This window comes from Euprymna scolopes, chromosome 31 (assembly GCF_053919585.1).
Source record: "Euprymna scolopes isolate OS-2025 chromosome 31, ASM5391958v1, whole genome shotgun sequence".
In the NCBI taxonomy this organism is placed as follows: Eukaryota; Metazoa; Mollusca; class Cephalopoda; order Sepiida; family Sepiolidae; genus Euprymna; species Euprymna scolopes.
The window spans coordinates 85681983-85702103 of record NC_136512.1 but is presented as its reverse complement, the minus strand read 5'-3'; the positions used below and the strand labels follow the sequence as shown (position 1 = coordinate 85702103).

General features: G+C 29.8%; 1 protein-coding gene across 3 annotated transcripts in view; it reads left to right on the top strand.

The window, feature by feature from the left end:
- Positions 1 to 2902: 2902 nt before the first annotated feature.
- The window catches only part of LOC145255829 (uncharacterized), a 70361-nt gene continuing 53142 nt past the window's right edge, over positions 2903 to 20121 (top strand). The window contains exon 1 of one of the 3 annotated variants that reach the window (XM_080114549.1): positions 2903 to 3184. In XM_080114549.1, coding sequence (XP_079970675.1) covers positions 3145 to 3184 — 40 coding nt within the window. In that variant the 5' untranslated portion in view covers positions 2903 to 3144. The remainder of the gene's footprint in view (positions 3185 to 20121) is intronic. The other 2 variants (XM_080114550.1, XM_080114548.1) reach the window with 2 other exon arrangements.

Below are 20121 nucleotides of genomic sequence, written 5' to 3'. Positions count from 1 at the left end.
ACACGCGCGCTACTACCTTATATATTTGTATATATACATATATATACATATATATACATATATACGCATTATACACATATATATATGTAAATACAAATATACATGTATATATATACATTCATATGTGTTAACATATGTAGATATATATAATATATATAAATTTACATAACTATATCTGTATACATGAATATATATACATATACATGTATATATATTTATGTATATATAAATATATATATATGCATATACAAGTATATATACATATACACATATATAAGAATAAATAAATATATATATACAATTATTAATTTATTATGTAAATATTAATTTAAATATTTTTATATCTTTTGAATATATATATATATATATATATATATATATATATATATATACACACACACACACACACACACATATATATATATATATATATATATATATATATATATATATATATATATATATAAATTACAATTAAATTTATCAAAATGATCCAAGATGGTAAAACTAAAGTATCCTTGGACCTCTATTGTTCCTGATATTCATAAATGACCTCCCCGACAACATTGCCTCTGAGATGGGTATATATGCTGATGACACTACACTCTATGGCAGACACGACAGGAAGACGAATGAACACATTTCTAAAGAAATGGCAGAAACACTAGAGGAAGACCTCCAATCTGTAGTGGAATGGGGACAAAAGTGGTTGGTCGCGTTCAATGCTGCCAAGACTAAACTAGTTTCATTCAATAATTACAAGAAACCCTCTCTACCACCAATAGCAATGGCCAACGACTCTTTATCTGAGAGTCCATCTTTCAAACTCCTTGGCCTAACGTTCACAGGAAACATGAGTTGGAACAATTACATTGAAGGCATTGCCAGGGCCGCTGCAAGAAAGGTAGGCTCTCTCTACCGTGCTAGAAAACTACTAACACCCGAAAGTATCCTGTACCTCTATAAGGCCACCATTCGCCCATGTATGGAGTATTGCTGCCACATCTGGGCTGGTGCATCTGCTACTAGTCTCTCGCTCCTTGACAAGGTTCAAAAGAGAGTCGCAAATCTGATAGGCCCTGAACTGGCATCTAAGCTTCAGCCTCTGTCCCATCGACGAAATGTTGCATCCCTCTGCCTGTTCTACAAGTATTTTAGTGGTGAATGCTCTGATGAACTGCAATCACTTGTGCCCCCACGACGCGAGCACCCTCGACAAACCCGACAGGCTACTAGATCCCACCCCCACACTGTAGAGGTCCCTAGATGTAAAAGATCTTTTTACTCCAATAGTTTCTTCCCCAGAACCGCAAGACTCTGGAATTCCATTCCAGGTTCCTGCTTCCCCAACAGTACTGACGTGCAGAAGTTCAAGTGTAACGTGAACCGACACCTTGCTGCCCAAATCCCTACATAGTACCCCAGTAGTTGTTGCCCCTGATAGTAGCCCCCTACACCAAAGTGGCAATTTGCCTTGTTTGGGGTGAAAATGTAATAAAAAAAAAAAAAAAAATAAAAAAAAAGATTTTACCGTCATTGGATTCTTTACCTTTCACCAGACTATTCATTCACTTGAATCGGGGAGAGAACTTGAATGCCTACTGGGGAGAGAACTTGAATGCCTATTAGACACTGTCCTCGAGTGTCTAAGGTCTCTCTGTACAGGGGTTTGTCAGAACAACCTGGCATGAGGATACTTTTTCCATACAAGTAAACCCTGACCAAATATTCAAAATCACATTTTGTATTCGCTGCCCAAATAAGATCTCCTCACTATGGCTAACTTACATTAGCTTTTACGAGGAATGGTGCACCTTCTCCGAGTGATGTGGCCTCAAGTAATAGCAAGAAGCTGGATACTCCACCAGACTAGATAAATTCTTGTCCTGGAATCCAGTAAACCAAGAGACCAAAATAAAAATACTGCAACATATGAAAATGGTTAATTGGGGAGAGGAAAATCATGTTCTACATTTCTTTACTAACTCAAGGTCTGAGATAAAAAGAACTTTAATAGAACATTCGATTACCTATGTATCTCATATAGAGTTCAAGTGTTAGCCCCAGGTTGTGGGCCCTTTGATTTTTGAGAACTTCGACTGAAATAAAATAAAACAAAAAAAGTGAAATCACCTTTTTCTTCACCCCATTCCCTCTGCTTTACTTTTTGTTACCAAGTAAAATCTATGACTTGTAGTTTCATCAAATACTTTTGCAAGCAAAATCCGATCCCGCATTTTGCTAAATCCTACCCTCTGATGAGAAGGAAAGTATTTCTTCGAAACTCCGCGGATTAGGGACTATCCATTTATTTAGTGTTTCCTTTTTAAAATTAAATATGTTTTTAACTCTTTTTTCAAAGTGTTTTTTAACATGTTTTATTAACTATTTGCTCCCTCCCTCTCTGTCTCTCTCCTTCTCTCTCTCTCTCTCTCTCTCTCTCTCTATATATATATATATATATATATATATATATATATATATATATATATATATATATATATATATATTTAGTGGAGAAAGTGCTCAATACTATTGTAGAGCAAAGATGCGTTTTATTTTTTATTACCGTATCTTTCTGTTAAGTTACCTTATTGTTTCGGCTACACGGCCGTTTTTTTGCCCGTCTGTAGCGTCCTCCCCAAAAAACGGCCGTGTAGCCGAAACAATAATGTAACTTAACAGAAAGATACGGTAATAATAATAATAATAATAATAATAATAATAATAATAATAATAATAATATATATATATATATATATATATATATATATATATATATATATATATATATGGTGGGTGTTTTTGTAAGCGCCATATAGACTATTCAACTAATTCGATCATTATTCACAGTTTAGTTGTGTGAAATCCACGACGGCGTCTATTATTAGAAAGAGAGGGATAAGGAAAAAGAAAGAGAGAAACAGTAAGGCTACAAACCACAGTGTGCATCCATGTAGATGTAAAGAAACAGTTGTTATAATGTGTGTATATACCAGTAGAAGTATACAATAAGTTTTATTTTATTTACATTTTGATGGCGTCATGTCACGCGTTCACTATTCACCTGGATTTGTAACATTAGGAGTGTAAGCTTGAAAGTTGCACGAAGGGATATTTCGCAATCAAACCGATGACGAAAATATGGCGCTTTTTTTATCGTTATTACTTGTGGTCATTTCAGGTAAGATAAAGCTATATACATTTTTTGGGTTTGTATTACTGTACACATAGATTCGAAAAGGTTGTCAAAAAAATACAAATATATAACAAATAAATGTTATCAAAGGCAAGATAAGTTACTTTTCTACCTAACTGGGTATATTTTTTGTGTTTTTATTCAATGTAACATGTTTATTCAGCTCGAAAATCGTACAGTGTTTACCGATGTATTGGAAAATTCAAGATGGCGTCTGACTCTCTCTTTAACACGGTAAGTTTCGGAAAAGGTGATATGAATAAAAAATTGGATAAAATACTGTTAAAACTCGCTCAATAAATGTTACTGTGACGTAGGTTGACATATATTCGGCGGTTTCTTAACCGTATTTTGTATAGTTTTTTATTTATAACACCTTTTCCCAAACTTACAGTGTTAAAGAGGGAGTGAGGCGCCATCTTGAGTTTCCAATACATCGGTAACCACTGTATGATTTTCGAGCTGAATAAACATGTTACATTGAATAAAAACACAAAAAAATATATCCAGTTAGGTAAAAAAAGTAACTTATCTTGCTTTTGATAACATTTATTTGTTATATATTTGTTTTTTGACAACTTTTTCGAATCTGTGTACAGTAATACAAACCCCCTTTTTTATTCTTGTTTTTATTTACGATAGATTATCGCTTATCAATGCCTGTGAATAGAAGATGACAGATATATTTTTTACTAAGGGTCACTGCTTATCAAGGCGCAGAGACTATTCGAGGATAAGAATTAATGATTTTTAAGTAGACGATGGAACAACAGTGTGATGATAAGTTATTGTAGAATGTGGAAGTGTTTAATTTCTTAAGAGTACGTGTCAACGAGAACTTATTTGCATTAGACTTGAAAACGATTATGCAATAGTCAGTTGGAAAGCATCTCACAGTATTGCGTTCCACAGGCGGACAATTCTAGGAAAGAAACATTGCTCATGGAATTTTCGTTTTGTTTTAGGGGCGGATAATGTGTAAAGGACCGTGTTCACAGTTGTAGCTTGAGAAGTATGCGTTTTGAAAGTTTTACAGGGAAAGGAGCATATATTGAAGCTCAGTCGAGCACCTGCCATAATATAAGGATAGAGCAGAGTTTTAAAGATTGTCAGTTAGACGATGATCGCCACCACGAGAGGATTGGAAACCATGGTCGGAATCGATTAAAAATTACTTAAGATAAATCGATTATCCAAGCGGAAGACTCAGTAAGTATTTGTTTGTAATAGACTTGAAAACAACCCTGCTGTAGTCAGTTAGCAAGCAGTTTTGTATTTTTTTCTACGGATGTGATGTTCTATGAAGGCAACTTTTTCCATTGCAGTTCGGTTTTGTTATTTGTACGGAGAGAAAAAGCAAAAGATTTGGGGGCAGTTGTGGTTGTAGTTAGGCGAGTTCTTCCTGCGAATGTTTAAGAGGGTGGCAGGGATTTGAAGTCCCCAAATTTCCGTTTCAAAACAATTCGTATATTTTTTTTTGACGAAAAAAAAAAAACAATGAAAGAAACACACTTTTATTTATTAGAAGTTATCCATTTAAAACATAAGACTAAGGTTCACGAAACGGGTTGATCTTGATTCGAACGCCAAGGGTCACGAAATGGGTTATAAACCTCATTTCTAGACTGAACATGAGGTCTAATTCATTTCTATTATTGCTCAATTACTTTAAGTAAATTAAACATCAGAGAAAAAAAACTTTTCCACGTATTCCTCACACGTGGCTCCTTTCAGAAAGTTCACACTTGATTATTAAAAGATGCTCTGAACAAAGATTTACTAAATTAATTAAATAATATTCATGCTAAATTCATTATAATATCAATGATAATTTAATTATATAATATTCATGCAAAATTTATTATATGATATTCATGCTAAATTTATTATATTATATTAATGCAAAATTCATTATATTATATTCGTGCTAAATTCATTATATGATATTCATGCTTTATTCATAATATGATATTAATGCTAAATTCATTATATGATATTAATGCTAAATTTATTATATGATATCAATGCTAAATTCATTATATGATATTTATGCTAAATTAATTATATGATATTTATGCTAAATTAATTATATGATATTTATGCTAAATTTATTATATGATATTAATGCTAAATTTATTATATGATATTAATGCTAAATTTATTATATGATATCAATGCTAAATTCATTATATGATATTAATGCTAAATTCATTATATGATATTTATGCTAAATTAATTATATGATATTTATGCTAAATTCATTATATGATATTAATGCTAAATTTATTATATGATATTAATGCTAAATTCATTATATGATATTTATGCTAAATTAATTATATGATATTTATGCTAAATTAATTATATGATATTTATGCTAAATTAATTATATGATATTCATGCTAAATTTATTATATGATATTAATGCTAAATTCATTATATGATATTTATGCTAAATTCATTATATGATATTCATGCAAAATTTATTATATGATATTCATGCTAAATATATTATATTATATTAATGCAAAATTCATTATATTATATTTGTGCTAAATTCATTATATGATATTCATGCTTTATTCATAATATGATATTAATGCTAAATTCATTATATGATATTAATGCTAAATTTATTATATGATATCAATGCTAAATTCATTATATGATATTAATGCTAAATTCATTATATGATATTTATGCTAAATTAATTATATGATATTTATGCTAAATTAATTATATGATATTTATGCTAAATTCATTATATGATATTAATGCTAAATTTATTATATGATATTAATGCTAAATTCATTATATGATATTTATGCTAAATTCATTATATGATATACATGCTAGATTTATTATATGATATTAATGCTAAATTTATTATATGATATTAATGCTAAATTCATTATATGATATTTATGCTAAATTAATTATATGATATTCATGCTAAATTTATTATATGATATTAATGCTAAATTATTATATGATATTTATGCTAAATTCATTATATGATATACATGCTAAATTTATTATATGATATTAATGCTAAATTCATTATATGATATTTATGCTAAATTTATTATATGATATTAATGCTAAATTCATTATATGATATTTATGCTAAATTCTTTATATAATATAAACATTAAATTTATTATATGATATTCATGCTAAATTCATTATATGATATTAATGCTAAATTCATTATATGATATTTATGCTAAATTCATTATATGATATACATGCTAAATTTATTATATGATATTAATGCTAAATTCATTATATGATATTTATGCTAAATTTATTATATGATATTAATGCTAAATTCATTATATGATATTTATGCTAAATTCTTTATATAATATAAACATTAAATTTATTATATGATATTCATGCTAAATTCATTATATGATATTTATGCTAAATACATTATATAGTATTCATGCTAAATTTATTATATAATATTTATGCTTAATTCATTGTATGATATTCATGCTAAATTCATTATATGTTATTTAGGTTAAATACATTATATGATATCATGCTAAATTTATTATATAATATTCATGCTAAATTCATTATATGATATTAATGCTAAATTCATTATATAATATAAATATTAAATTTATTATATGATATTAATGCTAAATTCATAAATTTATTAATGCTGAATTTATTATATGATATTCATAACAAATTCATTATATGATATTAATGATAAATTGATTATATGATATTCATGCTAAATTCATTATATAATATAATTGTTAAATTTATTTTGTGATATTAATGCTAAATTCATTATATGACATTTATCCAAAATTTATTACATGATATCAATGCTAAATTTATTATATAATATGAATGATAAATGTATTATATGATATTAATGCTAAATTTATTATATAATATGCATGATAAATTTATTATGTGATATACATGATAAATCTATTATGTGATATTTATGCTAGATTTATTGTAAGATATTCATGCTAAATTTATTATATAATAGGCATGATAAATGTATTATATGATATTTCTGCTAAATTAATTATATGATATTAATGCAAAATTTATTATATGATATGAATGCTAAATTTATCATATAATATGCATGATAAATTTATTATATGATATACATGCTAAATCTATTATATGATATTAATGCTAAATTTATTATATAATATGCAATATAAATTATTACATGATATTCATGCTAAATCTATTATACTATATTCAGGTTAATTTTATTATATGATATTCATGCTAAATTTATTATATGATATTAATACTAAATTAATTATATGTTATTAATGCTAAATAATTATATGACATTAATGCAAAATTCATTATATGATATTTATGCTAAATTCATTATATGATATTCATGCCAAATTTATTATATGATATTCATGCTACATTTTTTATGTCATATTTATGCCAAATTTATTATATGATATATATGCTAATTTTATTATATGATATGCATGCTAAATTTATTATATGATATTAATACTAAATTCATTATATGATATTAATGCTATATTCATCATATAATATTAATGCTAAATTTATTATATGATATTCATTCTGAATTCATTATATGATATTAATGCTTAATTTTTTATATAATATTCATGCTAAATTCATTATATGATGTTTATGTTAAATTCATTATATGATATTCATGCTAAATTTATTATATGATATTAATGCTAAATGTATTATATAATATTAATGCTAAATTTATTATATAATATCAATGCTAAATTTATTGTATGATATTCATGCTAAATTCATTATATAATATTTATGTTAAATTTGTTATATGATATTAATGCTAAATTCATTATATGATATTAATGATAAATTTATTACATGATATTCATGGTAAATTTATTATATGATATTAATGCTTAATTTATTATATGATATTAATGCCAAACTAATTATATGATATTCTCGCCAAATTTATAATATAATATAGATGCTAAATTTATTACGATATATTTTTGCTAAATTTATTATATGATATTTAGGCCAAATTCATTATATGACATTCATGACAAATGTATTTTATATATTCATGTTTAATTTATTATATAATATTCAAGTGAAATTTATTATATGATATTAATCCTAAATTCATTATATGATATACATTTTAAATTTAATATATGATATTAATGCTAAATTTATTACATAATATTCAAGCTAAATTCATTATATGATATTCATGCTAAATTCATTATATTATATTTATGCTAAATGGTATTAATGATAAATTCATTATATGGTATTCATGATTTATTCATTATATGATATTCATGTTAAATTTATTATATGATGATAATGATAAATTCGTTACATGATATTAATGCTAAATTAAATATATGATATTTATGCTAAATTAATTACATGATATTAATGCTAAATTAAATATATGATATTCATGCCAAATTTATTATATGATATTAATGCTAAATTCATTATATAATATTCATGCTATAATCATTATATAATATTCATGCTAAATTTATTATATGATATTTATGCAAACTTTATTATATGATATTTATGCTAAATTCATTATTTGATATTCATGCAAAATTTATTATATGATATTTATGCTAAATTCATTATTTGATATTTATGCAAAATTTATTATATGATATTTATGCAAAATTTATTATATGATATTTATGCTAAATTTATTATATGATATATATGCTAAATTTATTATATGATATATATGCTAAATTTATTATATGATATTTATGCTAAATTCATTATTTGATATTCATGCAAAATTTATTATATGATATTTATGCTAAATTCATTATTTGATATTTATGCAAAATTTATTATATGATATTTATGCAAAATTTATTATATGATATTTATGCTAAATTTATTATATGATATATATGCTAAATTTATTATATGATATTTATGCTAAATTCATTATTTGATATTCATGCAAAATTTATTATATGATATTTATGCAAAATTTATTATATGATATTTATGCTAAATTCATTATTTGATATTCATGCAAAATTTATTATATGATATATATGCTAAATTTATTATATGATATTTATGCAAAATTTATTATATGATATTTATGCTAAATTCATTATATGAAGTTTATGTTAAATTCATTATATTATATTCATACTAAATTCATTATATGATATTAATGCTAAATTTATTATATAATATTCAAGCTAAATTTATAATATTATATTAATGCTAAATTCATTATATAATTAATATTCATGTTAAATTCATTATATGATATTCATGCCATCACGCACAGAAATCACTTTTTCCACGGCTACCTACGTAATAGATGTACTGGGAGTAAAGCTGCCTTCAGCAACCACTGTAAAAGTAATAAAAATGCAAGAGAGCTATATGCTCAGTCCATCAAATCCAAAGTTGCTGAGCAGCGGCTTGGTTCCCACCACTTTTGGGCAAATAGCAAATAGTATCCTGAATAGATGCGTGCGTACTATGCCAACCATCATTAATGGATCTGAGGTCATCTCATCAACATCAGACAAGGCCAAACTATTTGCCAATAACTTTGCAGCTAACTCTACCTTCTATGACGAAGGTCATCAACTCCCAGTATTTCCTCCTACAACAGACAACACACTATCCAAAATACAAATATCTGTGTACGAGGTCGCCAAACTAATCAAGAACCTCGATTCCAGTAAAGCAACTGGCCCAGACGGCATTTCAATTATAGTGTTGAAAAAGCTTCGACCAGAACTTGCCCCCATACTTACAAAACTTCTTAAACGTTACCTTAAGGAGAAGTGCTTTCAAACACCCTGGAAAACCTCGTTAGTATGCAGTGTATTTTAGAACTCAGGTGATAAGTCATCTCCCTCTCAGTACAGCCCAATAAGTCTCTTGTGTGTCATGAGTAAGATACTGGAATCCATATTAAATAAAGAAGTAGTCAACCACCTCAGCAGAAATAACCTCCTTAGTGACATGCAATACGGTTTCCGTTTTTCTAGATCTACAGCTGATGTGCTAAAAGTTATATCCCATAGGATTAGTGAATCTCACGACGGAGGCTACCTTTCTAGGGCAATTGCTCTTGACATATCAAAGGCCTTCGATAATGCTTGGCAGAAGGGCCTACTTCACAAGATTTCCAGCTATGGTATAACTGGAAATGTTTTCTCAATAATTAAATCATTTCTCTCTGATAGGTTCACGGGCAGCAATCAGAGGCCCACAGTATTAATGCTGGAGTCCCCCAGGAGTACATCCTGGGCCCAACTCTCTTCCTGATCAACAGCAATGACCTCCCAAAACACATACTTAAATCATTCGTTGACATCTATGCTGATGACACGACCATCTATGGTACACATCAATGGCCGTAAATGACAAGGCTCTCTCTGATTCTCTCTCCTCTGATCTTGAGCACGTGGTTCAGTGGGGGAAGAGATGGCTGGTTACTTTTAATGCATCTAAAATCAAGCTCCAATCTTTACATCATCAACGCTCTGTTCCTCATCAAGCATCAATTGAAATGGATTGCTCCCGTTTGGGGGAGGCTTCATGTTTTGACAAGCTCCTGGGTTTGACCTTTACTTCTGATCTAAAATGGAACATGTATATCAAGTCTGTTGCCTGGGCCGCTAGGAAAATTGTGGGATCCTTCTACCCCTCCAGAAGAAATCTCACTACTGATGCAATTCTCTATCTCTATAAAAGCCAAGTACGTCCACTGTTGACACATCTGGACTGGAGCTTCAAAAAACAGCCTATCCTGCCTTGAAAAAGTACAAAATAGACTTCGTGGCTTAGTGGGGGATGCTCTCTTCTCTTCCCTGCAACCATTCTCCCACAGAGGAGACGTTGCGAGCCTGTCTTTGTTTTATCATTATTTCCATGGCAAGTGCTAATCCAAGCTGCAATCTCTCGCCCCCCCCTTGCCAATCCTTCATGATAAACACCCGTCTAGCTAAAACGACTGTCAGTAATTTCCCCCACTCTTTATCTGTGCTTAAATCAAAACGTAGACTCCATGAAAATAGCTTTTTCTCTGAGAAGTGCACGCCTGTAGAATTCTTTTCCGTTTGCCTGTTTCCCACCTGGCTACAACTTGGATGTCTTCAAGTGCAATATAAACAAATTCCTGATTAATCGCCCCCTTAAGTAAGACACTTTATCAAATCTCCAATACCAACTATTACTACGATATTATCCCATTGATTATTGTACACAAAATAGCCCTTATCCCCGAGTGGCTTTCGGGCCTTGATAAGTGGTGATCCCATGTAAAAAAAAAATAATAAATAAATTCATTATATGATATTCATGCTAAATGTATTATATGATATTCATGTTAAATTCATTATATAATAAATTTAGCATATATATCATATAATAAATTTAGCATAAATATCATATAATAAATTTAGCATGAATATCATATAATAAGTTTGGCATAAATTTGATATAATGAATTTAGCATGAATATCATAATAAATTTAGAATGAATATTCAATAAATTACACATGAATCTCATATAATTAATTTAGCATGAATATCATATAATAATTTTAGCATGAATATCCAATAAATATAGCATGAATATCATATAATGAATTGAGCATGAATATCATATAATAAATTTAGCACGAATATCATATAATGAATTTAGCATGAATATCATATAATAAATTTAGCATAAATATCATATAATGAATTTAGCATGAATATCATATAATAAATTTAACATGAATATCATATAATAAATTTAGCATGAATATCATATAATGAATTTAGCATGAATATCATATAATAAATTTAGCATAAATATCATATAATGAATTTAGCATGAATATCATATAATAAATTTAACATGAATATCATATAATAAATTTAACATAAATATCATATAATGAATTTAGCATGAATATCATATAATAAATTTAGCATGAATATCATATAATAAATTTAGCATGAATATCCTTTAATAAATGTAGCATAAATATCATATAACAAATTTAGCATGAATATCATATAATAACTTTGGCATAAATAGCATGTAATAAATTTAGCATGAATATCATATAATAAATTTAGCATGAATATCATGTCATTAATTTAGCATTTTTTTATTTTTTTTATTTTTTATTCAATTTTCACCCTAAACAAGGCACAGTGCCACTTTGAAGCAAGGGGCTACTATTAGGGACTTAATTAGCGGGGTCATTATGAGGGGAGATGAGTAGAAAGATGTTTGTTAACATTACACTTGAACTTCTGCATATCATTGCAGTTGGGAAAGCAGAATCCTGGAAGGGAGTTCTAAAGACCCACAGTTCTGGGGAAGAAACTATTGGAGTAAAAGGCTTTCTTGCACCTAGGGATCTCTACTGTAAAGGGATGAGACTTAGTAGCTTGTCGGGTTTGTCGGGGGTAGTTACGGCGGGGATGGACAAGTGTTTGCAGTTCGTCAGAGCATTCACCATTAAAGTATTTGTAGAACAGGCAGAGGGATGCAACATCTCATCGATGGGACAGAGGCTGAAGCCTAGATGATAGTTCAGGACCTATCAGGTTGGCGACTCTCTTTTGAACCCTGTCCAGGAGCGAGAGACAAGCAGCAGATGCACCAGCCCAGATGTGACAACAGTACTCCATACATGAGCGAATGGTTGCCTTATTAATTAATATCATATAATGAATTTAGCATTAATATCATATAATGAATTTAGCATGAATATCATATCATGAATTTTGCATTAATATGATGTCATGAATGTAGCATTAATATCATATCATTAATTTAGCATTAATATCATATGAATTTAGCATTAATATCATATCATGAATTTAGCATAAATTTATATAATAAACTAGCGGGTTGACTCCTGGCGTGGTCCGGTCGTAAAATAACCTTAGATATGGTATTTTAATTGGTCCAGATTTCGTATATATTATTAGAGTGTCGTGATTTCAAAAGTAAAAAAAAAAATAAAATAAATATTTGGTTTCCATCGGCTAGAATCGAAACCTACAGCAAAACTGGAGCATTCCAAGTTTGTGAGGTTACGATTTTATCAACGTGACATGCATATGAACGGATTAAAAATTTTAAATAAAGTAAGATGAATGTCCAAAACGTATAATTTTCAATTTTTACCCAATTTTGACCCATAAAAAAACTATTGTAAAAACCATTTTTGAAACCTTAAAACTAAATTGTTTAAAAACCCATAAAAGAACGGACCATAAAAGATCCAATAATTTGAGGCCGCATACGCTGCTCTGTGACTTTTAGTTTCGGAAGATATATATTTTAAAAATATGGAGACAGACAGACAGGCATGTAGCCTTTTATATATTAGATTAGCGTGCGGAGGCTTTGCTCTGGCGTAAAATACCCTTATTTTAATTTTTCTAAATTTCGGACATAGAATCGTGATGTCAAATGTAAAAAAGAGAATTTGGGTGCGATCAGCTAGTATCGAAACCGCAACTGTAGCATTCAAAGCTGGTGACGTTACCACTGTACCAACATGGTACGCATATGAATTAATTAAAAATTAAAATTAAAAATAAACTAAGATGAATGTACAAAATGTATAACGATTTTTTATTCATTTTGGACCCATATTTGGCTCATTAAAGATTATTTTAACCGACTAAAGACCCATAAAAGAACCGTCAGTAAAATATTCAATTATTTGAGGCTCCTAGTGCCGCTCTGCGACTTTTCGTTTCAGAGGAGATTAAGTTTGAAAATATGGAGACAGACACATAGGCAAAACTTAAGTTCATCCATCTCTTTTACAAACAATTGAGCTATCCTTACTTTCTTAAAATTGCATCTTAAAACATTAACTTAATAAAGTAATTATAAATTTTGTGACGTCATACATTAATGATTTACGTCATGTTTCAAACGGTAAATTAAAAAAAAAATGATAATACATAAATTATTAAATTGCTTGACTTTATTTATTTGCCGGTGTTGAAAAAAAAATCTACTTTATATATAAAAACGACTTTGCTTGTTTTATTTTACTTCAGTCGAAGTTCTCAGAAATCAAGGGGCCCCCTACCTGGGGCTAAAACTTGATGTCTATATGAGATACATTGATATTCGAATGTTCCATTAACTTCTTATCTCTCAAGCACTGAATAAAGAAATTGAGAACCTAATTTCCTCTCCCCAATTAACCATTTTTATACATTGTAGTATATCTTTCATTTTGGTCTCTTGGTCATACTAGATTCCATTCCAAGAATTTATCAAGTCTGGTGGAGTATCCAGCTATTACTTGAGGTAACATCACTTGGAAAAGCTTCATCATTCTTCATAAAAGCTATTGCGAGCTAGCCATAGCGAGGAGATCTTATTTAGGCAGCGAATACAAAATGTGATTTTGAATATTTGGTCAGGGTTTACTTCTCGGGGAAAAGTATCCTCATGCCAGGTTGTTGTGGCAAACCCCTGTACAGAGAGACCTTAGACACTCGAGGATGTCTGTGTGTGTACGTGAGTGCGGATGTAAGTTCGTTTCCTCTGAACTCCGAAACGGCTGAGCTGATTTTTAATTAAAATTTCACACGGATGTACTTTATGATAACCTAAAAAATCCGATTAAAAAAAGAAACCGTCTGATTTTGACGAAAAGTAACACTCTGATGCATCTTGCTTCACAAGTGCATAAAACAAATGCATTTCAAAAGTGCATTTCACAAGTGTATTTCACAAATTTATTTCAAAAGTGCATTTCACAAATGCATTTTACAAATGCATTTAACAAATGCATTTCCCAAGTGCATTTAATAATTTTATTTCACAAGTTGGTTTCACAATTTTATTTCACAAGTGCATTTCACAAATGCATTTCACAAGTGCATTTTAAAAATGCATTTTACAAGTGCATTTCAGAAATACGCTTCACAAGTTTGTTTCACAATTTTATTTCAAAAATGCATTTCACAAATGCATTTCACAAGGGCATTTAACAATTTTATTTCACAAGTGGATTTCACACAAGTACATTTCACAAATGTCTTTCACAAATGCATTTCACGAGTGCATTTCACAAACGCATTTAAGAAGTACATTTCACAATTTTATTTCACAAATGCATTTCACAAATGCATTTTACAAGTGCATTTCACAAATGCATTTCACAAATACATTTCACAATTTTATTTCACAAATGCATTTCACCAATACATTTCACAAGTGAATTTCACAAACGCATTTAACAAATACATTTCACAATTTTATTTCACAAATGCATTTCACAAATGCATTTCACAAGTGCATTTCACAAATGCATTTCACAATTTTATTTCACAAATGCATTTCACCAATACATTTCACAAGTGCATTTCACAAATGCATTTCACATGGGCATTTCACGAATGCATTTCACAAGTACATTTCACAATTTTATTTCACAAATACATTTCACAAACGCATTTAACAAGTACATTTCACAATTTTATTTCACAAATACATTTCACAAACGCATTTAACAAGTACATTTCACAATTTTATTTCACAAATGCATTTCACAAATGCATTTCACAAGTGCATTTCACAAATGCATTTCACATGGGCATTTCACGAATGCATTTACAAGTGCATTTCATAGGTGCATTTCATGAGTTTATTTCACAAGTGCATTTCACAAAAGCATTTCACACATGCATTTCACAAATACGTTTCACAGATGCATTTCACAAGTTTATCACTGCATAAGCAGATTGATCTGTATGAAATCAACAGCAAGCAACAAACAAGTGTTGAGTCTTGATCTATACTTTCGTATGTACATGCAGTTTTATTTTTAAAATCATTTTAATAAATAGGTGAACTATTTATTCATGTGTTGCAAATGTTCAAACTCGTGAAACAGGTGCAAGACTGTGAAGATAAATTGCATCGTCACAAAAGTAGTTATTAAATTACTGTTTTTGTTCTTAAGTTCGGAAAATCCGGTTTCTCATTCATACTGCTATCAATATAAAATTGCGTGAGCAGAAACAGATGATGAAAACCGAACAATAAAATAGAGACAATGTCTTATTTAGAGAGAAATCGAGAAGGTAAATGAATACATGCTTAGACACGGACGGCTTAAAAAGACAGATACACTCTAGTGGATGTACTTGATTCGGCTGGAGAATATATATATATATATATATATATATATATATATATATATATATATATATATATATATATATATATTTAAAAGAGTGTAGCCATCAACAATTGTGGGTTTTTTTTAAAGGTTTTCATCACATTTTTATTTTAAAATATTTTTATAACGCGTTTCGAGCTTAGGGTGTGCTCTCTTCAGATGTTTTCGTAAAAAGTTTTTCTTTAAAATAGGAGTTTGTAGGGTTACCTCCGCTGATATTGAATATGTTTTTTAGAGTGATGCGTGTGTTCAGACATTCTGACTCCAACTGTAAGTGTTCAAATGTCCGGTCAAAGTTATTTTCAAAGAGTGTTTTTTAGTCCATATGGTGAAGGTTTTTATGGGTTTTTTAGGGTTCTTTTTAAAGACTTTCTTTCCCCATGTATAGCATACATTCACACACAATCACACACGCATACATATACATTCATGCACATGTACACATGTACACGCACACGCACGCAGGCACACACACATACACACACATACATACATAGAAATATATGTAGGAGCATACATATATACATACCCACCTACACACTCACACACGTACTCGCATACATCCACCGCTAACAATTATTTTTATTTTTTTATTTTATATATATATATATATATATATATATATATATATATATATATATACTTTTTTTTTCCCAACCAAAACACGCATGTATATATGCGCTTAATCATTCAGACATACGTACACGCACCCACACACACACAAGTAAGATGGAGAATAGGTAGAAGATATATATACACACACATACACGCACATACACACATATATGTACACACTTATATGTATGTGCACATACACTCACAAACATCCACATACCATGTAGGCACATACACATACACATACACATGCACACACACAGACATATGCAGGGGCTCACACATACGCGTATATCCATATCCACATGAACACATTTACCCACTCATACATGTGCATACATATGTATACATATATACACACACATACATACGGATGTGTATACACTCATCCACCCATATATATATATATGGGCACATGCACTCACAATCACACACACACATACATATTCATACATCCCACCTTATGTATATATTGGTTGAAGTTTCCTTTCTAATCCAAGCACATATGCATACATGGATTCGGTCACCCAAACATAAGTGCACGTATACATACAAACAAGATGTAGCATAGATAACAGATGATATATATATATACACACACGCATACACAATCATATGTGCACACCCACGCACACACACACATATACACACGCACACACGCGCGTACATACACATACATACGTATAATTTCTAGTTGTTTGTTTAGTTAAGAGAAATGGTACTGTACTGGGTATGGGCGCGCGCACCCGCGAAAGTGTGCGTGTGCCTTATTGTGCTTTTTTTGTTGTTTCGTGTGTGAGGGTGCACACCTACCCAAGTATGCATGCGTGTAAGTGTATTTTGTGTTTTGCCTATTTATGTGTATAATTATGGAGAGATGTTTAAGGCGGGGTTAAACTTTGCTATGAAATTTTTTTCTTGTGTTAGCAAGTAGAAGTAGTTGTCAGTTTGGAAGATGGGCATTATCTCGAATCTGCCTCCACTGCATGTGTGTATATGTTGTGATACATGCAGGTGTCTATTTTCCGCGATTTTTATGTTGGATCGGTGTAGGGCTACTCTATTACTAAGGTTTTTTGTCGCGCCTATGTAGGATTTATCGCATGCTGGACATTTTATTACATAGATCACGTTTTTTGAAGTGCAATCTAGTTTTTTTTTTAATTTTGAATGTTTGTATGGGGTTTGTAAATGTGTATGTGTTTCCCTCTAATATTCTGTTGCAGACTCCACATCGTTGTTTGTTGCATTTTGTGACTCCTTTTATTGCGTCTTGATTGAGTTTGGATGAGGTAATATACATTTTTTCTCTCGTTGGAACTACACAACCATCACTTTAAATATATATATATATATATATATATATATATATATATATATATATATATATATATATATATACTCCTATAAATTCGTTTTTCTTTTGTGTGTATTGATATTCATATTAAAACCCCTCTTTTCTATTTATTTAAAAAGAAAATACAATTTTTTATATATGGGTCGTGGAATTGCATTCACTAACCAAAGATCTAGCTAATTTGCATATTCTTTTAAACATTTATTTTAATTAATTCCTAATTAGTTGCTTCGGTTTTTTAATGGGATAATCATCTTTACATAACTTTTACGTGTAATTATATTCATGCAGATATTCTACATGATTTATACTTGCATAATATTTGCGTAAAAAGTTTATAATAAACACAAAAGTGTTTCCATATATATTTATGTATACGTATATATTTTTTGTTTAACAAATTTTGCCTACCAAACTCCTCCTATAGTTTTTGGTCTACACACATGAAACTTAATATATAAGGTATTTAAATGCATGCAAAAGTTTATATTTGGGTTTCAGCCCGGAAAAATCGGTGCAAAAGTGTTAAAATAAAAAATAAAAAATGAAATTTGCCAGGTGAAGGTCGAACGCCGGCATTACGAATGCATAACGTTGTAGCTATTGGTACATGTTTTAATTTTTAGCCTTGCACTAAACATGTTTTCATAGCCCAGTCATTAACGGAAGAGGCAAAATAAATCGTGAGCTGAACGTTTTGTTTTCGATTCTCGGTAGTGGCGCATGAGTCTCTTTATTATACTTTTTAAATCATTACTATATATTGCATCCAATCTATCTATTTATCAATAAAAGTGAAAGCGTCTGTCTGTCTGTCTGTCTGTCTGTGGATCTGGGTATCTGTGTGTGTACATTTCCCTACGCAATAACTCTGTCAATTTTTAGTCTACAGACTCGAAATTTGATATACAGGTTACTGAGATTTGGAAAAATCGATGTGATCGGTTTTCGGCCAGAAAGTTGGCGATTAAGGGGCCAAAGTTCAACGATTTGATCTTTGAGAATTCTACCAAACTCCTCCGAAAATTTTGGGTCTAACGTTCCTTGGACATGGCTCTAACTTAATAACTTGATTTGAGCCCAAATCAATAAATTTTAATAATAGGAGTCAAAGTTAAAAAAATTGACCGCTTCTTTTTTTTTTCAGCATACACCTCCAAATACCAGGGCAACGCCGGGCATCCATGCTAGTATATCTATAAAAGTGAACGTGTCTGTGTGTCTGTGTACATTTCCCCACGCAATAACTCTGTTAATTTTCAGTCTACAGACTCGAAATTTGATATACACAATATATTTTACAAAATTATTGCTATTTTGGCTGCTCGCGTGTTGGTGAGGCTTTTTCGTATAAAAAGCGAAACTAATTCAAAGTTAACAACGAACAACGTTCTCGGCATTGCGCCGGGAAATATCGAGAAGCAATCAGCTTTGATCAATGTTGTACATCAGACAATTGCTATTCAATCCGGACAATTGGGAGCTGGTTTCGCTCTTCCCAACATCTGTTGGGGGAAAAAATCAGTCAAATTTGGGTAAACAACTGCGTGACTTCTATTTGACCTTCTTAATTAGGTCAAATGGAAGCAGCAGAGTTAACTTTTATTGCGCATGCCTGTTTTTATAGTTCAATAGATAAATTTAAACTTGTCAATGTCGCGGTGGTCTAATGGGTAACGTCACCAACTCAAGGGTACGGGTTCGATTCTCATACTTACCTACCAAAACAT